Here is a 27561-nt window from a genome sequence, read left to right on the forward strand (position 1 = left end):
AAACTAAGCTGAAACAAGCTAAATGGGAATCTACAATGATAAATTTCATTGAAAACTCACATAAAGAAATAAAACCCCAATAAATGAGATAACCTAAAGTTTCAGGAGTACATAAATACGCAAACTTCAGGTAGAGGTTCACAAAAGAAACATTCAAGTAACGTGGATATAAGTGATCACTTGAAACATCAGATATTTAAAATATAAATTCCAAGAGAGTGTTTCAATAATATGATGTAAAAGGCAAAAGGGCACAATGTTTAGTGATAGTATTCCATAAAAGTAACTGAAAAATACTTTTTGCTCTACAATTAAGAGTAATTAATATTCTGTCACAACTATAAATCTTCTTCTATGTCCTTTCCTCCTCAATTAGGGTGTAAGCATCTTAACAGCATCAGTACACATACGCATTCACATTGCCTAGCAGTAAAAACTTAAATTTTACAACTACAAAATGAAAAAGCAGATGTTATAATCCTGGACTTTTAATAGTTTTTAATTTGCCCATATTTTTCAAATAGATACTTAAGCCATTTCTAATGTTACCTTTCATGTATTTTATCTTATGCTGATAAAGCTTTTGGTGGAATTATTTCATGGAAAAAATCTAGAAAGGTAGCTTCACACATTTTATCTTTACTACTTTGCAATATATGTAAAAAAACTGGTATTGAAGTATTAAAGAGAGACAAGGCATATGTTCTAATCTGAAAAAATAGATTAATGGGAAATTCATAAATCTTATTGCAAAAAGATGTTTATCTCCCTAGTTATTTTATCATGCTGGAAGGGATTTAAATAAGAGGGAAAAATTAAGTCACAGTGAGCAAAACAAAAATACCCAACCCTTCCAAAAAACATGGCATACTCTGCAATTTTGTATCACTCCAATGGAGAATTTTTACTATTTTTTAGGTAGAGAATCCTATTGTGAAATTACAACACATATCTTTAGGATGAATGCACTTATCTTTTGTCTTATAGATAGATCTTTACTATTAATAAGTCTCTAATTTTCACCATACAGACAAAATCTGGGGGATAATCTGACAGCTTTTATTTCTATTTCTAAACATTTTACATTTATCCATTTGGAAATACAAAATTTTACAATCTCAAAAAAAAAAAGAAAAAGCAAATTTGAAGGCAATACAACCCATTTCCAATAACCCAATTCCATATTATAGTCTCAAGTTTCTAAGTAGAAATCTACATAAACACAGATATCAAAAAGAAGCTTAAAGTGACGAATACATTCAACGGTCATGTTTTCAGAATACCATGTGGTCAAATCTGTAATGTCAAAGCCACACAATTTCTTGCTTTAGCTATCAGTTATAGAAGGAAGATCTATGTAAGCAGTTGTTAAAAAAACTAAGACAGATGGAATCTATGGCTCTTTAATGAAGTATATAAAGTGAGCACTAAGTTAAAATTTCAATACAGAGAAGCACCTGCATTTTGAGATAATGCAAGATCAAGTCAATACTAACAACTCAAATTACGAGTGTTTCTATTAGAAAACTTATCCAAGCAAATTTACTGGTATCAGTTAATTCACCTTTCAGGTAGAAGATTCAAATATATATTAGATATGGATCTTTTACAGGTTTTCACATTAATACACTGAATAAGAAGGATTCTAATATAATTTTAGAGATATACTTTTATTAATGCAGTATAATAAAATTCACTTTTTTCTTAATGAGAGGAAAGGAGATGAAGTGGGCAAAAGAACTAGAAGTATCTAAATACAAGTGAACTCTTTAAAATCAAAATTCCTTCTTGCATTGACTAGAACATATTACAAAATCCTGTTTGTTGTAGATGTTTACAAAAAACTCCCTTACTACCAAAACATTTCGTACTTTCATCTTTGCATCTCTGCAGATAGTACTTACCTCATTTTAACTAACGCATTTCATTACACTATAAAACATATACAGGATTGTTGCTCTAGGCAGTTCACTAAATAGTAGAAATAAACTTCACAGTTAAAGAATACCCAGCTTTGCCCAAAAAATTTGACAAAATGGACATTTCAAAATAAGCTGCTGTGTGATTTAGATTTCACTGTGAGAGTTAAAACATGCTACCACCAAGGCAAAGTAGTAAATTTGGACAGCATATATGACACCCTTACTCCTTTTTTGGTTATTAGATTTCCTTTAAACAATGCTAACTATTCATTCAAATCATTATTTATTCAAAACAATCTAATTTACAAACTAGAACAATGGTAGTAAATTTCACACTGAGATGAAGGTGAGAGATCAAGGTGACTCACATTGGCACTGATTTTTATTTTTTAAACAGGGAACATTAATCATTTGTAAACAAAACCATATTCTTAAACCACAGTGAGCAAAACACACACTATACATCCATTCTAGGATCACTTTTTACCCTCTTCTCACTTTAATTAACATAACTGTGTAGTCAGGCAGGTTTTGCAAATAATACTAAAAGCAAGGAAAATTAGAGTGAAAATAATGAAAGCTGGCATATCCAGATGAAGCGGTTAGGATATATGGGGAAACAATAAACACAGGGCTGGACAGTATTAGTCAGATCTCAGATGACTTAAGAGTTGCAGAAATAATTTTTAAATCTCATTACCACCCGTATCATTCATCAGATGATTAGAAGAATTTAATTTTCACATAAGACTCGAAGTTAACATTAACTCTTGAGGAGATAAAAGCATCTTAACATTTACGCAAGAACTTTTGATTCTTTTGGCTTCCCCCTGCCAAATTAATGCAAAGCTATAAATTGAATAAGGAATGCAAAACACCCTAAATCTTGTGCAATGACAACAAAATCTAAGATCATGGTATTTGTGAAAGGAGAAAAGTAATCATAAAGCAAAGGAAAGTATAGTTACTTAACCTATAGCCCGTATATGATGCTTAAAATCTAATCAAAGGAATGGATAATGATTTGAGAATGTAAACATCATGTGTCAGAGAGAGGAAAAGCATGAATAGAGTATTTAAAAAAATAATTTCAGTTCATTACTCTTCAGTATACAAAGAAAAGTGGAACTGTTAACAGAAATCACTGAGTAGGGTTGTTCCCAGCAAGTAATAAGAGGAACACAAAAGAAAACAACTATGAAAACAAAATTATTTCTGTAAAAGCATATAATCTTAAAACACTGAACTACTTTTGTTTTGCTCAGAGTGGTCTGAGAATAGAGGCAGAAATTACAGAATATGAAGCACAATATATTTACATGTTGAAATTTACAATACCGATATTCCCATTAAAATATTATATATTTGAACTTAGATATTCAATGCTTTTAGAAAAACTAATACATTTTTTAAATGAGAGAATGCAATTAACATTACCAACAGTTCAAACACACAAAAAAATTAAGATGGGACAGACATTAACAGCTTGCCAACATCATTTAAGTTTCCAGTTAAATTAAGAACTTGCCCTTTTAGCCATTCATCATCACTTTAATAATAGATTACATTATTGTTTTATTTGCATACACTTACTACTGACATTCACTTTAGCTTCCAAGTTACTCTTATTCCATTCAGTCCATTTAAGATTTACATGAAAGTTCAAAAGGACTCATATTTTAAAACTTCTAAAAAAGGTCAATAGACCTCATTATGATGGTGATTAAATGTGCAGATATTTTTTATTTGCTCAAAGAAGTTTTTCACTCAGATATATTTAATCCCAGTCCCTACCCATTTATTCACATCTATGTTCACAATAAATACTGTTTGGTATAGCAAAGGTACAATATTCCAGGATAACAGAATTTTTTGCACTGGAAATGCTTATGTAAAATTTTGCTTGGATGAAGGCACATAACAATATTACAACTCAATTCTGATTAATGCACAAACAAAACATGGGAATTTTGGTATGGTACACATCAGTGATTAAGAAAAAATGTCAACAATAGTTTGCAAGTTAGGAATTCATAGTTAATGTCTGAACGTAATGAAACTCAAACCATGATATAGTTAGGTGTACCCATTACCGGAATGTAATGTTAATTCAAAGTATTTAAAATTAACAATGGACCTTTCAGAAGGAGTTTATTTAACTATGCTAAAACCATTAAGAAGACTTGTTAATTAACTTTGGGTATAAACTGGCTCAGAATGCCCTTGATGGGCATATCCAATCTTGGAGATGACTGAAAATGTATGCAAGTTCCATTATCATGACTTCAGTAACTAGAAGCTTGTTGATAACTGACAGAGTCTAAATAAAAATATAAATTGAAGGACCTGTACCTTACTTTAAATGAAATGGCTGATATACGTTAAACATTTCCCTAAGTTGGCCACAATTCACCTTAAGCACTGATGGGCACTGAGAATTTTTTCATAAGATGGGATCAGATCTATAACTGGGGGGTGGGGTGGGCGGGAGTGGGAGAGGCAGAGGGCTACATCTTTAAAATTTAGTATTTAGTCTTACATGATACAACATTCAGTTCTTACATCCAAAAACAGTATCAATTTCAATAAGCTTAGTTTTAAAAATAAAAAGTTTTGCCTCATATTAAAATAATGTTTTGAGAATTATTTATGTTAAGTTCTATAATACAGTACATGGAGAACTATTTTAAAATTAAGGTTTTGATATATATTCAAAATGCATGGAAAAGTATTAAAACTTGCCTTTTTACTTCAAAAAGCCCTTAAAACTGTATAATGTAATAGGTTATTTGTGTACCATAAAAATAAGACTTACATGCTTATTTTCTAAGTAATATTACTTAAAAAGGATCTCGTTTGCTAAAATACATCTAAAGAAACTGTTATTTTGTCACAGAATTACATACAATTCTTTGATTTTGCCCATAACAATTTAAATACTAGCAATTACCATAATTGAATTTTCAATATTTCCCAATTTTATTTTATGGAAAATAATCATGTAAAGAGTAATTACCAATAAGGGGTTTGTTTTAGCCTAATTTATTTTGGATATGCCACCAACATATGAAGAAAAAAAAATCTGTTTACAGAATAACCTTTGTGTCACATGCACAAGCCTTATAGTGCCCTCTCCCCACTTTTCACATGAATAAACGCTGTTCACAAATATAAAAATAAAATTACACGTGAAAATGAAGTATAAACAGACAACTCTTCCCGCTTTATGAAAAATGTACACAATAGTTTTAAAATACAGAAAAAAAAGACACAATGATTATGGTTTATGAATGAAACATCAAAGAAAATTATTTCAAGGTTATTCTAACCTGGGATGTATGATTTGGTACAATTTATAATTCTCTATATGGAATACCCTGAATCCATTTTAATTGAGTAACTTTCTTATCTTCTTTGCAAATTAAAGAATACTGTTTCTTTTCTTTTAAAAACAAAACCCAGATGGCAGGAAAAGTGTCTTTTCTAAAAAAAAAAAAAAAGTTTTTCTCAATGCTGAGAAACCACTCTCCTATATTCTTCCTGTATTATAAACTATTATACTGTCAGATTTTCTTTAAAATTTTTAGGGATAAATAAAGTTAGTTCAAGGAAAGAAACTTTATTTTTTGAAGTCCAAGCATACTATATATAGTATGAATTAACTCCCTATATTTTATATTTTAAATCACATGAAAACTGTATGTGATTAAGAGAATTCCAATTTTTAGATTTTTAGAAGTAGACAATGAGTCCTCTTGATTATTTCTTAGGACCATTAACAACCTGAAACCTAAAAGCTGTAGCTCAAGCAAGCAACACAATATTTAAGGATAAGAGGTCAAAATGTTTACCTGTTATTACTCACCTGTCATTTATCTCAGATGTTTCCAGAAGATTAAATTCAGAACAAGTAGTTGAACCATGTAAAATGTGGGTATATACTGCATAAACAATAGCCTCGGAGTTATAATTACTATTAATAATACATATGTTAAATACAACAGGAACAAGGAATACCCACCTTCTAACGATGACGATACTCGCGCTCTCGGTCGCGCTCTCGATCGCGGTCCCGGTCCCGGTCCCGGTGTCTCTCTCGTTCTCTGCTTCTCTCTCTGTAATAATCATCATGACGATCTCTACTGCGGGATTTATGACGCCGACTCTTTTCTCGTGATCTACTATGATCCCTTTCTCTTGATCGTTCACGTCTTCTAAAAGAAATTACTGGATTAATGCTCTCCATAATTAGATAGCTTAAAAAGATATTCAATATTTTGGTGTTTAAAAATACCTATGGCAAAAAATAACTTATAAATCTAATTTAAACTAAAATATCCTGAACTGCCAATAATGATTTACTCACGTACAAGCATGAACTAGAAACCCCATTTTTAAAAACATTCACCCGGGACTTCCCTGGTGGTCCAACGGTTAAGACTCCTCGCTCCCAATGCAGGGGGGTCTTGGGTTTGATCCCTGGTCAGGGAACTAGATCCCGAATGCCACAACTAAAAATCGCATGTGCCGCAACTAAGACCCGGCGCAGCCAAATAAATAAAAATTGGGAACCAGACACACCATGGCAATACACCATATCATCTATTACATCTATTATAACTAGCAGCCTAAAACAGACATGTAGTATTTACTGAATGAAAAGCAGAAAGGTAAAGGAGAGAAAATTTCAAAGGACTTGTGTTTCAAGCTAAAGAACATACAGAAGGTAGTTTTTTAGACACAAAATTCATGAAATCACTCAATATATAATGAGACTTAAATACATAAAACTACCACCCATTAATACATGTTACCTAAACCTATATGTAAATATCAATTTTACATTTAAAACTAGCCAAAATATGGTTCATCATGAGTGTTACCCCACTAAGAAACTTCCTAATGAAATATATTCGTAGGTATGCTTGGGGGGGGGTGGTGCTGAGGGGCATGGTGGGAAGCAGAGAAGAAACTTAGTAAACATGACCACCAGAAAAGACTGAGATACTATTCTCATTTTTATTTAATAAAGAGAAATGTTTCATGAACTGCCTTTAAAAACAACAACAAAAAACAGGTACTTTAACCAGAGTATGTATCTTAGAAATCCTACTATTCTAAATTCTGAAATTCACAACAAGGAAATAACAACTGGCTATTAGTTTAATCTCTATTTTGTATTTCTGCACCAGACAGCTCAACTTAGCAAACATTATTAAGTGCTAAGCCTGTGATTAAAGTAGAAGTTATTATTCTGGACTTAAATAGTTAAAAGAAGACTATATAAGATACGGTCTTCAGCTGTAACAAATGTGTTCAGGTCCAAACATCTTTATACTGGGTCAAAAAGGTAATAATCATAAAGTTGTGGACTATGACAAAGACAGGCTCTCTTTTCCTAACTTAATGAAGACAACTCTACCACTAGATAAAGTACACTAAAGACCTGAAAGTATCATGTCAAGGTTAAAGATCTACCTTTTGAAAATATGTAAAATTTCAAGGTTAGCAGTAATGCCAAAAAAAGGAACTGCCTAATCAAAATAAAAATACTAAGAAATAGATTATTAACTCCTTATTAACTCCTTTGTTCAAGAAATATTTATTTAGCACCCAATCTGTACCAAGCACTGTTTCATCATTACAAATATTGTAGCGAACAAGACAGGTAAGGTCCTTTCCATCTTTCGATGTGTTCTAGTGAAAAAAAATGTGCATTAGTAACAAATAAGAATAGACTGTAGTAAGTATTATGAAAAATAAACAGAATGAACATGACAGAATAACCTGAGAGAAGACCCCTCTTAGCAAGTTAGATTGAGTTGAGGCATGAAGGATAAGGAGCCAGCTATTAGAGCCAGGGAAAAGGACTCCCAGCAGAAGAAATATGAAGTACAAAAACAGCAAGGTGGGCATAAATACCAAGTACAAAAACAGTGAGGTGCGGCTTCCCTGGTGGCGCAGTGGTTGAGTCTGCCTGCCGATACAGGGGACATGGGTTTGTGCCCCAGTCCGGGAAGATCCCACATGCCGCGGAGCGGCTGGGCCCGTGAGCCATGGCCACTGAGCCTGCGCGTCCGCAGCCTGTGCTCCAAAACGGGAGAGGCCACAACAGTGAGAGGCCCGCGTACCGCAAAAAACAAACCCAAACAAAACAGTGAGGTGGGCAAGTGCTTGATGTGTCAAGAAGAAAAGGGAGACCAATGTGGCGAGAGAACAGTGAGCCAGAGGAGAGGTACACAGTGAGGCTGAAAAGATAGATAGAACTATATCACACAGCACTTCAATATTTACAGTCTTATTCTAAGAATAACTGGAAGCCACGAAGGGTTTTAAGCAAGCAAACACCTAACATTTGATTTAGGGTTTAAACAAAAACAATAACAAGATCACATTAGCTGCTAAGTAAACAGTAATAAGTAAAATCAAAGTCCTATAAAGTCCCAAACACAGTATTTTTTCTATTTGCAAAGCAGTAGTTTTAAACAGACATGAGACAGGAAAGTTTTACCTTGATCCAGAACCATAAGACTTGGATTCAATTCCATGAAGGCAATCTTGCAAAGAGCTAATAAGAACTTTGCAACGATCATCAGCAGATACTTTGGATTGTTTAATTAAAGAAATTGCAGTTACCAATGTCTCAATAGCACTCCCATAATCACCTGTGAGTGGAAGGAGAGGGGCCGAAGTCAAATAAATTTTGTTTTCAAAATACCACCAAACCATTTGGGGCAACCATTTTACAAAAGGAATGCACTTTAAAATCACTACAGAAGTTGTCTTAATTTTTCTCAGAGTTTCACCATTCTGAAAGGCTTTAATGTACATGAAGTTAACACCACTTGTTACTATTATAGCTGTGTGAAACACATAATCATTTAGTAAATATGAGAATAAATGAGCTGCCTTAAGGTCCCTGAGCCATTAAATGTCAGGGCTAATATTTAAATTTACACCTAAAATTTTTAAATTAGGAGTTTTTCCACTACACTGTGACATACAGTTCCCTTCAATGCCTTTTAAATAAAGTATAGGTAATGATTTGTAAATATAAAAATAACTACTACATGTAGATGACCCATCTTCAAGACTGTACTTTTTAGGTCATTCCTAATAACATAAATAAGAAATGTTAATACAGAAATAAATATACAAACCAGCACTGGCATCAGACACAGCTCTTGAAATAGCACTGCTTGAGATTGCCCTATTTCTATTCATGATTTCTTCAAACTCAGCTTCACTCAATGGTGTTCTTGCAGTATCCATTTCCCTGTAAAATCGAAATAAACCTTAAATCATACTCAAAAGATTTTCTAAATTAGTCACAATAGTGTAAAGCAATTCAAATAATTGCTTTTGACAAGTGCCTTAGAGCTAATAGTTACTTTTTCAGATTGAAATGTGATCTTTTTCCTACGAAGAGAAGGTCTAAGCAAAATTCCCTTATCTTTCAGCTGAAATAAAGTAGCAACTTAGAAACCTCATCTTTCTGGAGGCCAGAAATTATGTATTTACATAAGTATAATATACTATTTTTCAGAGTCATACAAAAACAGATATAATAAATTGTTCTGATGTCCCGACACATATGTATATCTAAACAAAAAATCCTGACTGCAAAAAATACAACCCTACACTATCAAGGGATGGAATTTGGTTTCATTTATATTTGGATCCTCTAGGCGCAAGGCCCAATTCATAAGAGAAGGATAATAAATGTCTGTTGGACTAATAAAATTTCAGGAGGGAGAAGACTTTAGACTTATCTTGTTTGCCACTGAATCCCTAGAAGGATATCTGGCAAATAAAAGGCACTCAGTACCTGTAAATATTTGTTGGAAAAAAACAGTAAAATCCCAAGATTTTCTAAAGCTGCTGGACAACTTTAAAAATTGTGACTGCATGTGCAGTATAGGAAAAGGTAAACTTTTTGCCATCTTAGTTATTAGTTATTAGGTAGGATGTTGAACTGAGGTAAGCAGTAGCAGTTCATTCTAATGAAATGAGGAAACAGCTAATATAACCTTCTTCATGTTTATAAGGTATTATTGTTATTCCCAAAACTTTATAAACAGCCCAACCAAATCACAAGTTGTTCAAAATCCATGTATGATTTCAATTAATTTCTGTGACTCATACCCATCTGATCCCCTAAAAAAAAAAAAACCCACGCAAGATAATCAGTTTTCTCCAATTTTCAATTAAAAATTACTCAATAATAACTAAAAATATATACACAAATATATTTTAAGAAAAACTGACACTGTAGAAATTCTATTATGTTAGAAAAAAGACATGAGATTCAAATTTTAAACTGTCAAACCAAACCACCTAACCCACCCCTATACACTGAGTGGACACTTAATAGGTAGTTGCTCACTGAAATTAAGCTGAACAGAAGAAAAGTTGTGCTACCTTCCTAGTTATAACGTTTTTCAAAAGAAAACGAAGCAATTTTGGCAGTCACATAAAGACACAAGCTCTATGGTAAGTAACTGTCAGGAGACTTTGTTTACAACATCAAATTTATTTCCCTGGCCCTGTGCAACTGTATGGAATTAGGCAGATGCTCAAATCCATCCCTGCAGAACACTGTCAGACAAAACAAAATACAAAGTCATTCAACAGTGATAGTTAAAGAATATAAAATCAAATGATAAACTCAAAAGAAACTGAACGGGGCAAATTCAAGTAGTTCTTAGAGATTAATCTCTAGATTATGATTTGAGTATGGATAGCTTTAAAAGTATTTTGAAAGGGGGCTTAGGGATCACTTAGTTCCACCGTGACTTCCATGCAGCTTTTTTCTAAGGATTGCCATTAACCATTTTAATTTCCATAAAGTCTGTATTTTACAAGTCTTTGTCTACCCAAATATGCTTGTAAATTATTTAATGTTCCCATTTTAATTAAAAGTTAGTAATTCTGCTACTCAGGACTCCTGATAAGCATGAGATAATCAATAGTACCTATCTAATAAACTGACCTAATTCCTAAACCAATGAAGAAACTTTAGCATTCTATGTAATGTCATCAATGGTAAATGAGATTGACTTTAAAACCTTGAAAATAGCTTAAGGATCCCATTTGCTCGCTTAAATTATCTTTATTAACCTCTTTTAACTTAAAAATGATGAAAACAAAGTGACTTGCCCTAAAATCACATGGCTGTATAAGTGGCAGAGCTGGATTATTCCCAACCCCGTTCAGTATGTTTTTCACCATATCACACTGCTTCTTCTAAGAGAAAACAATACAAAAAATTATGTACCTGGGGAAAAGGTCATGATTTTTTTAAAACTTCACTGACAAAGAAAAATACCTTTTGCAGATCAAATACACCAAGTCTACTTTTATAGATACATACTAACTTACCTTCCAGGAGGCCCATAGTCACCCCTATCATATGGTGGAGGCCGGCCATATGGATCCGTTGGTGGTGGACCCCGGCTATCTGATGTAGGCATGCCGCTGTTAGTTGGTGGAGGAAAGAAAGCGGGGTTCACATGTGGAGCTGGTGGTGGGGCACCTGGAGGTGGTCCAGGAAGATGCGGAGGAGGAGCGAGTGTAAGGGGTGGCCCAAGAGGGCCAGGTGGGCGAGGTGGAAAGGGGCCTGGAGGTGGAGGTGGTCCCTGTTGTGGAGGTGGTGGACCAGGAGGGGGGCCGTAGCCTGGAACTGGAGGTGGAGGCCCAGGAGGAAGCGGACCCAATGGAGGCTGCCCAAAAGGTTGTCCAGGAAAAAGAACTGGTGGTGGAGGGCGATCTCCTCGATTAGGAGGCCCAGCTAAAGGAGGAGGCAGAACCTGACCAGGAGGTGGAGGACCTGGTGGACCGGGTGGGCCTGGAGGACCTAAGGGTGGACGTGGTGGAGTCTGTCCAGCTATAGAATAAAGGGGAGAGAGAGAGAGAGAGAGAGAAAAACACTTCAATAAGGCAGTTTATCTTCACGCCAAAATTATACTTTTAAAGCGTAACTCATAGACCAAGACTCTTTCTCTTTAAATGCAACCCATATGGTAAATGCTACACTAACAATTACAAAGGTGAAGTTTATCCTTACACATTTAGCTAGCTCAATTTATGCTTAAGAAAAACTACTGAAACAAAAACTTTAATAGATTACATTGCTTAGAGATAGTTTCCACCTTTCAGCGTACACACACTTCTTACAGTGAAATCACCCACCTTATAGTCTACTCTGATGCCAAGCTAGAAAGTGAAACAAGGAAAAATGGTCTTGAAAGGATTTTTTAAGAGGTAAGAAAATAAGACGGATGTAAATATTCTATATATAAGTCAAGCAAGTTTGGAGAAAAATAAAGACCTTTTAGGCCAAAAATGGGTATTTCCTCTATGCTGTGCCCCATATGCCATGGAATCCTAGTTTCCAGGAACAAAGGCCGAGTTCCTTTAACAAGATGCTTGATCAAATTTCCTGGATTCCAAAAATAGCATAACAAGGAGAGTAAGTCACATTAATAATGCATTACTTGAAAAAGAGAGAAAAGGAAAAGAGGTATTAGGTAGACACATTTTATCCATGGTAATTTAAGAAAAATTTTACCTGGAAAAGGTGGAGGTGGCCCTCCTGGTCCTGCTGGCCCAGGAAATCTGTCCCCACCAGGAACAGCCCCTGGAAAACGGGCCCGTCCTCTACCACCTTGTGGAAAGGCTGCACGTGAACTGCCTCCCGGAGGACCAGCTTTACCTTCCCCAGACATTTGTCCTGACTGTGTAGCTGCAAATATCCAAATACTCATAAATAGCATTTATTAAAATAGCTGATACATAACCACTGTTAGATATTAGAAACAACTCTATTTCAAAGTTCATTTACACTATATACTAACTTGCAGATGCCTTGGGCCTGTCCAAACTACATGAGAAGTACCAGTTTAGGAAAACATTCATATCTATTTAAGCTCTTTTGAAGCCTCAAAAGATCCAGGCTTAAATGCATTTCCAATAAGCAAACATGAGTTACTTTCAAAAAACCAGTACTCTGCAGCGGCCAAGACCAAAATTCTCCAACAGAAATCTAAATGTCAGTAAGTATAAATCATTTAAATTTTGTAACATTCGTCAGTTGAGTGTTAAGTGCTAGAACACTGAAACAACCACTTGAATTTCTGTTAATTGCCTGATCATCCATTTATCTCTTTAAGTGATAACATTTGTAAGTGTATAATGGCAAATCTTCTCTATAGCCACTTTACTAAGTAGTGAAAGGTCTTGGTGCTAAGCAGAAAATCAACAAATACTTTCTGATTATCAATGGTTCCTCCCCCACCATAACAGACACCCACATAACTTTCCTTCAATCTAAGGATTAGAATGTAGTTTCTTCCTTTTTTTACGATGGGAATGACAGGGCTACAGAACTTGCACACTGTTGTATAATGCTGGGTCTGTGACATCTAGAGAAAAACGGGAGTAGGTTCCCAGTACACGGGACCAGTCATAATCGGTAATTTAAATCAAATTCAAAGCATGGACTTTCTAAAATGGATTCTCCAATGAACTAAATACTAACTATAAATATTAAGATGACTTCTCCAATATAACATCTAACAAATGCTAGCAAGATTAGTTAAAATGTACAACTTTTAATAAAAGCCTTTGAGGGGTTGCTTACTTTTCCTGGACTGCATTTCAAATTGACTCAGGAACTGTTTATTGCATGGAGTTACAACAGGATTCTGACCATGAAGTTCTCTTTTAGGCAACAGATCCATTAACTTTTTTGAGGATGCTTCAGATCCAACACCAACAAGGGCAAACCTAAAAGATGTTTAAAGGGGTGTGGGTAGAAAGTGAGGAGGGATTAACTGTTATTACTCTTATTAAAAAGGAAATGGTCTGAATTTAATTTTACCTAAGAAAACGGAAAATATTTCTTAGAAATATACAAAGCTCACACTTTGATCTTTAACTTTTTTTTATAACAACACATCACACTACCTACTCACTTTAAGTGTATAGAATTCAGTGGTTTATTTTTTTTAGCATATTCAGAATTTTACAAACATCACCACAATCAATTTTAAAAACAATTTTCATCACTCAAAAAACTCCCCATAACTGTTAGCTGTCACTCCATTTCTTCCCATCCTCCAACCCTAATGAATCACTAATCCACATTCTGTCCCTACAGATTTGCCTATTCTGGACACTTCATATAAATGGAATTATACAGTATGTGGTCTTTTGTGATTGGCTTTTTCCACTAAGTGTAATGTTTTCAAGGTTTATGCATGTTGTAGCATGTGTCAGTCCTTAATTCCTTTTCATGGCTGAATAATATTTCATTATATGGATATACCACATTTCCCAAAAATTGACAGACATTTGGGTTGTTTCCACTTTTTTCATTATCATGAATAATGTCACCATGAAAAGATGCTCAATATCATTAGCCAACAGGGAAATGTAAATTAAAACCACAATGATACCATTTCACATTCACTAACCAAAAAGACAATTAACAAGTGCTGGTGAGGATGTGGAGAAAACTAGAACCCACATACACTGATGGAAAATGTAAAGTAGTGCAACCACTTTGACAAACATCCCGGCAGCTCCTTAAAAGGTTAAATACAGAGTTAAAAATACAATCCAATAAATCTTCTCTCCTGGGAGTTCCCTGGTGGTCTGTCTAGTGGTTAGGACTTGGCGCTTTCATTGCCGTGGCCCAGGTTCAATCGCTGGTTGGAGAACTGAGATCCTGCAAGCCTCATGGCAGAAAAATAAATCTCCTCGTGTATACGTGTACCTAACAGAATTGCAAATACATGTTCACATAAATTGGTACATGAATATTCACAGGGGCATAATTTATAAGAAAAAAATGGAAACTATAAATATTTATAAATTTAACTTCTTTCACTAAATATTTGTCTGTCTATATGAAAGGGTGGTTCTGGAACAGTGCCAAATCATATGGGGACTACAGTGTAACCTATCTTTTTTTTCACATGCTATGCTGATGTTATTATTTATCAGTATTATTACAGAGTTCCCTGTTTACACAATTAACATAAATAAATCAGGTATAATGTATTGGACCAATAATAAACTTCCCCCCAAACAAGACAAAAAAGTTAATAGTGCAATTTAACCTATTGTTGGCTCCCAGAGAATTTGCACCTTAGAATGAAGAAGAAATGGGATGCTTAGTACAGTTTCCACAGTCAGATCTCATCTCCATGTGCTTCTCAAAGTATGAGTAGCTCACTTTGCTTATGATAATCTATCTAGTGTTTAAAAATACAAAATTATTTTTCAAAATTAACATTTTATAAAACAGCCCCAAATTCAAGCTATTTAATCAAGTAGTAGCAGTGGTAGGAGATATAATATCAGTGTAACCTATTTAGATGAAAGAAACAATTTCCTTAAAAAAAAAAAGAAAATATATGCTCATGCAAAAACTGGTATATGAATATTCATAGGGGTCTTATTCATAATAGCAAAAATGGAAACAACCCAAATGTCCACCAAATGATGGATGGGATTTTTAAAATGTGGTGTATCCACATGGTGGAATATTATTTAGCTATAAAAAGAAATTAAGTACTGACACATGCTACAACATGATGAACCCTGAAAACATTATGCTAAGTGTAAGACGCTAGTCACATGGGACCACATTCTTTATGATACCATTTCAGAACAGGCAAATCCAGAGACAGATTGCTAATGCATATGCGATTTCCTTTGGGGGTGATTAAATATTCTGGAATTAGACAGTGGTAATGGTTGTATAACTTTATAAATAAACTAAAACCCACTGATTTGAAGACTTTATAATGATGAATTTTATAGTATATGAATTATATCTCACTAGGAAAAATAAAGTTAAAATAGAAAAAAAAAATGAATGAGCGTCAACTCACAGTTATACAATATTCTAAATTATTCTCAGAAGGACTCTTAGGAGCCTTTTCTCCCTGGTATTCAAAATTGTCCTTTGGGACTTCCCCGGTGGCCCACTGAATAAGACTCCGTGCTCCCAATGCAGGGGACCCAGGTTCGATCCCTAGTGGGGGAACTAGAGCCCACACGCACACCACAACTAAGAAGCCTCCATGTCGCAACTAAGAAGCCTGCCTACTGCAACTGAGTCCGCATGCGGCAACGAAGATCCCACATGTCACAACTAAGACCCAGCACAGCCAAAATTAATAAATAAATATTTTTTAAAAAACTAGATCCTTGGGGCTTCCCTGGTGGCACAGTGGTTGAGAGTCCGCCTGCAGATGCAGGGGACATGGGTTCGTGCCCCGGTCCGGGAAGATCCCACATGCTGCGGAGTGGCTGGGCCCGTGAGCCATGGCTGCTGAGCCTGTGCTCTGCAACGGGATAGGCCACAACAGTGAGAGGTCTGCGTACCGCAAAAAAAACTAGATCCTTGGGGTTCCTGGTGGTGCAGTGGTTGAGAGTCCGCCTGCCGATGCAGGGGACACGGGTTCGTGCCCCGGTCTGGGAAGATCCCACATGCCGCGGAGCAGCTGGGCCTGTGGGCCATGGCCGCTGAGCCTGCGCATCCGGAGCCTGTGCTCCGCAACGGGAGAGGCCACACAGTGAGAGGCCCGCGTACCGCAAAAAAAAAAAAAAAAAAACTAGATCCTTGGTCAAAAAAGTCTGCTGTCTGATTCAAGATTATCTTGGGTCACAACATTTAGAAATAATTTAATTAATTCACTAATTTAACAAACATTTATTGAGCACCACCTCCTATATCCCAGGCACCATTCTAGGGTTAGGGATACAACAGTGAGCCAAGCTCTTATGGAGGTTACAATCTAAACCTAGTAGGAGACAAGACAATAAACGAGTAAAATACATCATAAGAAAAACTAAAAAAAGGAAACAGTGATGGGGGCAGAAGGTCTTGCATAGGGTGGCCAGGGAAGGGAACTCAAGCAAAATCCTGAATGAAGTGAAAGATCCCAAATGTTGACATTTTGGGGAAAAATAAACCAAAAAGAAGAAACAGTGTAAAGGTCTTAAGTAGCAATGTGTTTGAGGAACATCAGAGACTAATGTGGCTGAAGCAGCATAGGGAAGGCAAAGAGTAGTAGGAGATGAGGTCAGAGAGGTAGTGGGGAAACTGGTCTTAGTGCCTTGTAGGCCACAGTGAAGATTCTGGGTTTTACTCTGAATAAAATAGATAACCATTAGAAGATTCTGAGCAGGCAAATATTGATGTCACTTTTTTTCAACTTCTGCTATGTGTCATGTATATAGACTGTAGAGAATCAGAGGGAAGGCAGGAACACCACGTAGGAGGCTATTACAGAAGTTCAAGTAAGAGAGAACAGTGGCTCGGATCAGGTAGTAGAAGTGAAGTTCATGAAAAGCAGTCAGACTCTGTACGTATTTTGAAAATATTCCTAGTTACTGAAAACTGGCATATTAAACAATATAAAGTAAGTACATTAAGCATATTTTTTACTTTATTATTCTGCATCTAGCAAATTACCTTTTAAAAAGTCAAAAATCTGAACCTAAAGATTTATATAAAACGAAGCCTGCCACAACATTATTTATAATAGGCAAAAACTGGAAACCCAAATAACCAAAAATTAGAATGGTAAAATAAATTACAGTAGCATACAAGGTATGATGGAAAGAACTTAATACATTAGGGAAGATGTATGTTTAGTGTTAAATATTTGTTTTACTCCGTGTATCAAATACATTATAAAACCTGAGTTGTAATCCTATTGTTTTTGCAGTAAAAATTTAAAAACCTGAAAGTATGTTCACTAAAATATCAAGAGCGATCATCTATGGATGATGAGATTGTGGCTTTTTATTTTCTTACGTTTCGACATCTGTATTTTATAATGATCCCGTAATGATCCTACCTCATTTGTGTAGTTTAATAGTTTAAAAAAATAAAGCAAAACATCCATGTTACATTATTCTTCAGTTGCCCATCTTCCACTATCCCTTAATTACAGGGATAGCAATGCTTCTTCAAACTGTTATTTCAAAAATCATTTCAACCACAGATGGAGAAAATTCAGGAAAACTGGAAAAGAGACCTAATCTATCTACACTCCCAGCTCCACTAGTTTTAGTGAGGTAGATCACAGGATACATGAAATGAGTATGAATCTTTGTCCAAGAACCTCCTGACAATGTAGAAATAAAACATCCTACACATGTGTAGTTAGCATTAACTTCAAGGAAAGTTACCCCCAAAATTGTAATCACTAGCTACTAACTTCCATTAGGGAAAAAAAAGAATTAAAACAAAATTCTTACCCCTTTGACTGGCCATTTGCCCGATTTTCAAAAAATTTTATCTCCAAAATATCATTTACGCCCAAAGAATGAACTGCTTCAGTTAAGTCTTCATCTGTTGTCCACTGCAAGATATTTCCCCCTCATTAACCATCAAAACATATCCAAGATTTTTATTGTTTCCATTTATTTTTTAAGGGTAAACTCAGGATAAACAAGACAAAATGCTCAGTGCAAATTAAGTACAATTACTGCCAGTCAGCCTTCAATTTTTAAATAGCACAAAAGCACCTGAGGATATAATTTTATCCCTTGATAAGAGTTTTGGAAATTAGAAGCTACATACCCTTAGAGAGAACATAGATTTTTTTTTTTTTAAACTCTTAATGAGTTTTTGGTCTCTTCCAGCTTTCAACTGCTACAACTTTAAATTTTCAATAAAACCAATGTCACTTGTCACTTCTTTTCCTTAAAGGAAATTATTTGGGGAAATAAACTCCATCTTATGTTTCAATGCAAGATGGAAAAAAACAAAACAAAACAAAACAAAACACCTAACATATATTGAGTACCTACCATGTACTTTATATCAACTATTTAATTCTTAAAACATAAAAGTCCTATATCACTCCCATTTTACACATGGGATAGAGAGGTTATAGAGAGGTTAAAGAGCTTTTCCAAGGTTATAAAACTAACATATGTAAAAACTAAGATTCAGAGGCTTACTTAGCAACCATACTCTTCATAACTACATTGCTACTGTCTCCAATATTTAAAAATTGCTCAGGGGCTTCCCTGGCGGTCCAGTGGTTAAAACTTTGCCTTCCAATGCAGGCGGTGTGGGTTCAATCCCTGGTTGGAGAACTAAGATCCCACATGCCTCAGAGCCAAAAAACCAAAACATAAAACAGAAGCAATACTGTAACAAATTCAATAAAGACTTTAAAAATGGTCCATATCAAAAAAAAAAAACCCAAAAAACTTAAAAAAAAAAATTTCTTCAGACTGGGTAGTGGGAGATAGATCAATTAGTTTTTTTAAAATGTAAACATTTAAAAATAAAATGCTATTAAGGAAATGGAACAGTAACAAGTTTTCATTTCTAGACAACTAAAAAATTTTCAATTATGTGTAACAAATGTTTCTAAGTAGAGATGCAAAAATTCTATAGAACTATTTTAGTAAATATTTAAGATTTAATACTAATAAAATATAGATAACACTGAACATCCAGCTAATGAAACTCCCAACCAATAATAATCCTACAGTCTCATAAATAACCCAAATTAAAATACAATGTACATAGCAGCATTTCCATAAATCAGATTTCAAATTTATGAGCAAAAATGAAACTCAACACGTCTGTAGTATGATTTAGATAATGAAAACTCTTAAAACCAGGAGTTGTACTGTGTTTCTCTCCTGCACTTCTGAATCTCGGTTTGAGACCATTATGTGAGCATTTTTCTTTGTAAAACTGGGATAGCTGAAGTGTAGGAGTAGTAAAATAAAAAGAATTGATTTGAAGATAAAATCAAACTATATTTAACTGGAATCTCTACCAAAACAAGTTGAATGTCTACAAAATTCAGAACTAGAAGATTTGGAATTTACGATATTTTAAAGGTACTTGTATTTCCCTCCTCGTTGCATAAGCAAGCATGTAGAACCAATCTAGTAACTTCAAATTCTTATTTTATAAAACTGGAGAAAACCAACTACTGAAGCAGTTTGAAATCAATCACCTATGCTTTTATTCATATGTTAAGTCACTTACCCATGTTAGATTTCCAATATATAATGCAATTCTCTTTCCAGTATATGTATAGACAACATTTGGTGCTGCTCCTTTACCCACATCATCACCAACAGTTGGTGGGAGAGTATCCATGTAATCCCGATCTTCTGGGGCATCTCCATTATTTGCAGATGGAGAGATGACATCATCATACAAATCTATCTGATCATGCCCACCATATTCAGCTTCCTGAGATACAGAAATAATGCTCTAGATTATACAATAGTCAGACTACTACTAAACAGATTTGAATGCAAATTCATTCAACTATTTTGTTTTAAACATTTGGTAGAAGACAGAAACAGCCAAAGATCTCAGTACAAATCTTTTCACTTTATGCCACAGACGTATTCTTCTTGAACAGTGCCTATAAAGCGAATTTCTATACAATCAATCCTATTTTCCCACCGATATTTATTATAATACAGGAAATAACATTCCTCTAGGAATAGAATAACATGTAGACAAAATAAAGTAATAATAAAAAACTTTCCATGGAAATAAAATACTCTAAAAGTAACAACACATGAATACAAATAGATGGGCTTACATTTTTTTGACACAAAAATATCACAAAAATCAGAGCCATTACAAATATTTTAATATTTAACAGAAAAATACAACTATTGTTTTCTTTGGTATTCAGTATCTTGCTTCCCAACTCTGAAAGCTATTAGTTTTAGAGAAAGCATAGTGAGCTAAGCCATAGGAAAGGGATAAAGAAATGTGGGTATGTAAATGATTCCGTATGTCACAACAAATGAACAGGGGAAAGAGAAACAATAAATAAAACACAGGTTAAACTATCCAAATTAGTATCTATTAATAGTTTCATTATTCTCCATCAACAGAGTTAATGCTTACCTGACTTCTTAGTCAATTGGCAAAAGATATCTACATAGCCAAGAGAAAAGGGATACGAACAAGGATCTAGTAAAGCTTTGCCATTGTCAGTAGCAGAATTAAAGCAATGCTAGTGGATGCCACTTACATGCCCAAGTGATATGCAAGTAAGAGGTAAACGAAAAAAAAGCAAATATGTGAACAGGAGAAAAATGGAAAAATAGGGTTCAATCTGTAAATAAGCACAAGAAAAATGAAATGCAGGTACTGGCAGAACACTGAACACCATTTAAATTGCCTTTGGTAACAGTTACTGGGCCACAGGCTTGACTAGCCAGTATCAGAGGAAAAGTTCTATTTTTATCTTCCTCCCTTTCCACCGCCAAGTACCTAGATGGATGTGAACTATTTTATTCTTATGAGGTAGAATATTTGAGATAATAAGGGAAGAGAGGCAATTACACTTAGGAAATAATAAACTTAGAGTTCAGACATAACTCATATCATCTCCATTAATACAATTCACTAAGGATGAATACAAATGGCACATAAGGAAAAGCTAATAGTTTTAGGGACTATTATATGGATAAAGAATGACACAGAGAAGATATTTGTGATGACTGTGAACAGATCAACAAAATATTTTTATTATAGGCCCCAAGGGAACATGGCTGTTGTTTTGTTATTCAGAAGGGAGCCAGAAAAAGATTTTTTAAAAAAGAAACAGAAAAAGAAGAAAAAAATCTAGAAGGGGAAATACCACTTATAACGCATAGCCAAAGGGACCTGAAATTTGTAAAGTCATTCAGGTAACCTTCTGCATAACGAAGTTATCCAATTTACTGATTATGTAACAGAATCTCTACATAACATTGTTAACCACGTTGAATGTCTGTAACATTTAACAAGGAACAAAAATCTCAAGGTAAGTCAGAGAACAAAACCATCATTAGCAATGGGCAGAAACTAAGACCACAAGTCACTGAATAATGCCATAATTTTGTTTGTACAACAATACCAAAATAACCTTTGAGAACTGAGTTTTCAAAAACCAAGCAACATGATCAAATCGCAGTGATAGCAAAAATTAGAAAAAAGAAGGGTGAGTTTTGTTATGAAGTTTCAGTGTAGCTGAAGCTTCAGGTGGCATGGCTGCAGCAGTGATTCCACACACTTAAGATACTAAAAACCTTCCCGCAAGGGGTAGTGGGCACTTTAGACTCTTTGGCAATCCAGTTCTGTACATCAAGTAGAATTATTATTACTATTATTCAAAAGGAGTTGTGTTTCCATCCTCCTCAGCAGAGACTATAATCACACTATATGGTCTGAGGGAGAGTAAAAGAGAATGCAAGGGTTATTAATAGCAGCACTAAAATAAAAGTATTTAGATTTACACTTTCATGAAACAGGTTAACACAATATGATTTTTCATTAGTTGTAAATCTAGGAAAATGTTCACATAAGTAGACATCATTTACAAGCATAATTGCAGCTACACTAACCTGGTGAATCACCATGACTTACTATTTTTGTCCATCCACGAATTCCTATGTTGACACCAACCAATTTTCCATACTGATATGATTCTACCAATATTTAGGATCAGCCATTTTGTCTGGTAGCTGGACTGCTTCCAATTGGTTGAAGTATGATGCTAATTGAGACCATGGTCCTGGGGTTTGATCTCCATGTGGACTAGTTAGCTTCGCTCAGTTCCAAGGCCACAGCCTGTACTTCTAGCCCCAATGGTATGCATTTGGACTTGGTGAAAAAATATTAATGAATCTGAATACATTTGCCACCATTACTAAAATGCAACTCAAAACACATACTCTTCTGTAGTATCAGTAATCTTCCTTTTCAGCTTTAGCATATCACACCTATCCTCCAGATTAAGGAAAAAAAAAATATATATATATATACACACACACAGAACACATCCTACTTTCTGTTCCCACTCTAAAAAGGGGGAAAACGTGCACATTCAGAAATTATGGAAAATGTATATCATGGGTCACAAATAAAGAAGGTGAGCTCTGAAAGTCTATTGGACAAACTTTGTCAAAGAGAGATAGCCCACAGTGTCAAGTTCTACTATGTAGTCTTTTTGATTATTACCATTAGGAAATTTTAATGGCATTCAAAAACAACAAAAAATAATCAACATTACGCCTCTAATTATTTTAGATACCAAATACTGCCCAATTGTAACTATCTACTTTTCATAGCAGCTAATCACCAATAGAGCTGTACATTATATATAAATTCCAGTAGGCAACAGCTCTTAGGGTTTGTTAAAAAATCCACTAAGTTATTTCATTCCCTACATTCTAATTACTATAATCATTTTAAAGGCAAGGTATCCTTTCAAGATTGTACACTTCAAGATTATGTTCCTCATGATATATGAGTAGCTGTTGCCCAGTCAGAGAAAACACTTAAATTAAGATGTATAGTAAAATAACCAAAATTCAATCAGCTCCTTTTAAAAGCAGTGTTTCTCAACCTTTTTTTCATTATCATTAACCCCTCCCTCCAAAGAATTATTTTTTAGACATACTTTCCCTAATCACCTCCCATAAAATTTTCATTTCACAGATATACTGTATACCATTATTGGGATGACTGTGGTATAGTTGTACTATATTTTCACTCTCCCTGATAGGCCCAAGACTGCTTTTGGTGGTCCTAAAATTGTATTAATACCACTCCTGCATTCTATGATACTACCACTAATGGCACAGCAAAGGCCACTTGTTCAAAGTCTTCGCAGTAAAAAAAAAAAAAAAAAAGGAAATTTAATAGTCATTTCCATTTAGAGAAATATAGCAGGGGGAAACGTTTTATTTTGCATTTACAAAATGTATTCTATACCATGGAAGAGAATATAATATACCACCACATAAAATCCAACAGCAAATAATCTAATACATATTTATCTTTTTAAAATACTTCACTTTCTGATTTTGTCTATGTTTCAAGTAGATATTAAAATTAGTTTGTAATCCCTGTAAAAAGCTCAACTAATGGTAAGGAAGCCAACTTGGTACTAAAAATATGCCACATAAACCACAAAGTGGGCAACTGAATGAACTACTCATAAATAATAAAACTGAGTAAGAAGAGTTCCAGCTCCCCTAAACATTTCTTCTATTCAAGTTTCTGAATCAATCTCTACCTACCTCAGTTTCCACCTTACAAGCCTTATCTTAGAGGGTTCTCTAGTCAACATAAATTTATCAGAAATAAGATTTCACTGATATTTGCCTAATAAACTTATTTTCCAAAATTAGCTAGACATTGGCTATAGTAGATACACAATAACTAAATATAAACTATAACGACTCATGATATAAAGACAAGTAGAGTTATAAGCATGTCTAGGTCTCTAGCTTCCAAATGAATTTTTTCCCACTACCTATATACATTTTCATTTTAAAGTTGGATGGTCAGATTACTAAGTGAGCACTGCTATCAGTGACCTACCACCAGGTACATCAATAACTAAATGCCACATTAAGAGCTTTTGCTCCCCAAACAAGCAAAATACACACTATTTCAACACACCCAGCATAAGCTTTCCTGAAGTTCATAGAATCTGACTTTCCTCTCCTCTGCCAACAAAAATTCTACAGATAAAGATACACATAAAGGAGTGGTTTCTATAACACATGACCTGTCAGTGTTATAGTTATGTATGTGTCTCCCAATCCCACTACAGCGTACTCTAAGGTCAGACTATCTAAACTTTGTATCCTTCCTTGCTGGCATATAACAAATACTCAAGATATATTAAACAATTGAGTTAAAAAATTTAATTTAGTTTTGGTCAAAATAAAAATCTATAATTATTAAATATTAGGCTAGTAACTACTACTTTCAAGTACAAATCCCAGTTCAAACTGAATTGATACACACTATAGAGGCTGAAACCACCCACTTTCTTCTCAACTCCAAATCCAAGGTAGAGGTTTGGAAGTTCAAATTCTTCCACTGGAGCAACTGTTCTCAATTTGGTTGGTTACATGCAAAGACCTTCAACTTAAGAACTAAAAGAGCAGCTATAAGGAATAGTTGAGTCCCTTGTGCCTTCTCCCTTTCTCCAATTTCATTCTTCATTCTCCATTCTTAATTCATCTGGTGAAGAAAGGAACTATTCTATAGTTTCACTAACTTTTTCTCACACCATATCCAAATGAAAGTTTCTTCTAAGACAGCAGAATATCTCATATTTTGAAATAGGTTTATTATACTGTTCTTTACCAAAACACACATGGAAAAAAAAGCATCATAAAAGTATGACCATTTAAAATTTAAAAAAATGAAAAATACATGTATCACAAAGAATTTCAAAGCATACTGTGCAATTAAAACTACAGCTCACATTGAAGAACAAAGATTTTTTTCAAATGTTTACAGCAGTTTAGAAGCCAAAGTCATAACCCGTTATACTTAGCAAAACATTTTACTCAACTACAACAACATAAAGAGTCATAGTTGGGACTTCCCTGGTGGCGCAGTGGCTAAGAATCCGCCTGCCAGTGCAGGGGACACGGGATCAAGCCCTGGTCCAGGAAGATCCCACATGCCGCGGAGCAGCTAAGCCCGTGCGCCACAACTACTGAGACTGCGCTCTAGAGTGCCGCAACTACTGAGCCTGCGCTCTAGAGCCTGTGCTCCGCAACAAGAGAAGCCACGCTCACCGTAACTAGAGAAAGCCTGTGTGCAGCAACGAAGACCCAACACAGCCAAAAAAAAGTCATAGTTTACTACAGCAACCAGCAGAAGTAATGTCAGTGCAAAGTAAGAGTGCAAAATAAAACAATCAATAATAATTTTGTAGTTGCCTCTAATTCTGATAAAATTTCAGATAAATATTTCAATGATAGTAACATTATTAAAAATGAAGGATGAACCTTAAAACCCACCAACTATCCTTATGTGGCCATATTTTAAACAGGAATTACCACAGCAAACAGATTACAAAGGCCAGTGATATGCAAAATAATAACAAAAACAAAGTCTCTTTAATCCCATTAACCGATTGAAAAGTATAAATATCTTTCTAGTAATAATCATGCAACTATGTGTGAAATATAATACTATATGTACAAATCAACAAAAAGTTACATTTTTAAAAGAACCCTTTAAAGCAGTTCCTCATCAGGGTCACAGAATTTTAACCTCTTCTTACCTCCTGCTCAGTCAGCACTAGTTGCTGCACAGGGATAAGCAAGTATCACTACATCCAGCTATACAGGTTAGAGAAATGCCCATTCCAAATTAAACAGGCAAAAGCCTAAAAAATATTTAATTAAAAGGTTCTGAAGAAAGCTCAACTTCTAAAATTGTAGCCCAATTCTTCCTTTATTGTGGGTAGAAAGACAAAGCACATATATTTTCTTGTAAGAAAGCTAATGAAGACTGTCTTGAACATTTAATTTCTCCTTTACTTCCAGATATGGACCCCTTTTCGATGGAATGTTACACTTATTTGATAAATAAAAGGAAAAGAAATTTCCTGAGAAGTCTTTGTCTACTGACCTTAAAAAAGGATTAGAATCTGACTCTGTTTAGCACTCAAGGTAATTTTCTAAACTGTCATTGACACAACTCAGGCATCATATATCCAAAATATAAACACAACAAAAAAGAAAAATTTTTAAACTTAATGTTTGATTACAGTGGGTTACATTTAAATATTCAGTCTTTAACGGAGTAGGAAACATTTAAAGCTAATTGCATTTTTTTTCTAATATTTAAACCAGGGGCACAATCATCCCTCAAAAAAACCAGAAAAGATTTCTAGCTTTCCCTATTTAAAATAAAATCTTTAGCCCCTAGTCAGAAATAAGATCCTTAATGGAAGGGGGAAAAACCCACAAAAACACATTAACCAGAATTTTACTAAGCTTCTCATATGGACCTGGAAAATACAAGAGATAAAGCGATTAGGTGCACTGCAATTACGCACAATTTAATTTTTTAAATGTGTTACTACATAAAAGGGAGTAGAGATGTGAGCAGTAGGCTTACAGCTTAAACGTCACTACTCTAGTAACAACCCTTCGCAAGGATGCCCAACATCAGACATCATAGCTCCACAGCTAGTCCTTCTAGGCTACTGTGGCCAGTGAGATACCGGAAAAACCTTGCATTCTCACTTTCTCCAGCCTTTCAAAACCCCTCGGAGGACAGTAAACATTTTGTTTTCGGAAATCGGGTCACAGCTACAATCCTTTATTTTAAAACCAACACGACGTGAATTTCGGGTGAGATTCTTTCATCACACCTCTTATCTCTCGGTGAGCTACCGCCTTTTTTTGTTCCATCCAGCCCTCGGGCGTCCAAGTCTCCTTTTCGCCCGGGCCACCTATCTTCACAGGTATTTTCATCACAAAGGCCAAGCACGAACGACTGGGCCTCAAAGGCACTACAAGCCCTGGGCCACCGAGGCAGGGAGGCAGCGAACCGACTTTTTAAACACGAGCCATGGGTCCGAAAGTCAAAGGACTTGTTGCAAACTTGCCCGCCACGAAGCCGCCTTCCCGGAGTGTAAGGGGAGGAGGAAGAAGGCGCCACGCCGAAACCTGTCGCAAACACGAGCAGGAGAGCGCAGGAAGCAGAGCGCGCGGGATACAAAGGGCCATGAATGCGGCCTTCCATGAGGCGACCGTGCGCCGACAGAGACAAAATGGAGCGACCGGAAGAATCGGAGCCCGAGCGGCAGGG

At 35.1% G+C, this 27561-nt stretch overlaps 2 protein-coding genes across 3 annotated transcripts in view; both read right to left on the reverse strand.

Moving 5' to 3' along the window:
• Nucleotides 1-6075, reverse strand: part of LYZ (lysozyme) — a 60335-nt gene extending 54260 nt beyond the window's left edge. The window contains exon 1 of the mRNA XM_030866318.3: nt 5944-6075. The gene's annotated coding sequence lies outside the window, so the exon portion shown is untranslated. The remainder of the gene's footprint in view (nt 1-5943) is intronic.
• CPSF6 (cleavage and polyadenylation specific factor 6) overlaps nt 1-27561 on the reverse strand; it is a 33681-nt gene that overhangs the window by 5537 nt on the left and 583 nt on the right. Inside the window, exons 2-10 of one of the 2 annotated variants that reach the window (XM_030866321.2) lie at nt 19963-20172; nt 18204-18307; nt 13564-13709; nt 12493-12666; nt 12253-12363; nt 11304-11808; nt 9083-9198; nt 8434-8587; nt 5944-6133 (exon numbers count right to left, since the gene is read on the reverse strand). In XM_030866321.2, coding sequence (XP_030722181.1) covers nt 5947-6133; nt 8434-8587; nt 9083-9198; nt 11304-11808; nt 12253-12363; nt 12493-12666; nt 13564-13709; nt 18204-18307; nt 19963-20172 — 1707 coding nt within the window. In that variant the 3' untranslated portion in view covers nt 5944-5946. The remainder of the gene's footprint in view (nt 1-5943; nt 6134-8433; nt 8588-9082; nt 9199-11303; nt 11809-12252; nt 12364-12492; nt 12667-13563; nt 13710-18203; nt 18308-19962; nt 20173-27561) is intronic. The other variant, XM_030866323.2, reaches the window with a different exon arrangement.

This window comes from Globicephala melas, chromosome 10 (genome assembly GCF_963455315.2).
Source record: "Globicephala melas chromosome 10, mGloMel1.2, whole genome shotgun sequence".
Lineage (NCBI taxonomy): Eukaryota > Metazoa > Chordata > Mammalia > Artiodactyla > Delphinidae > Globicephala > Globicephala melas.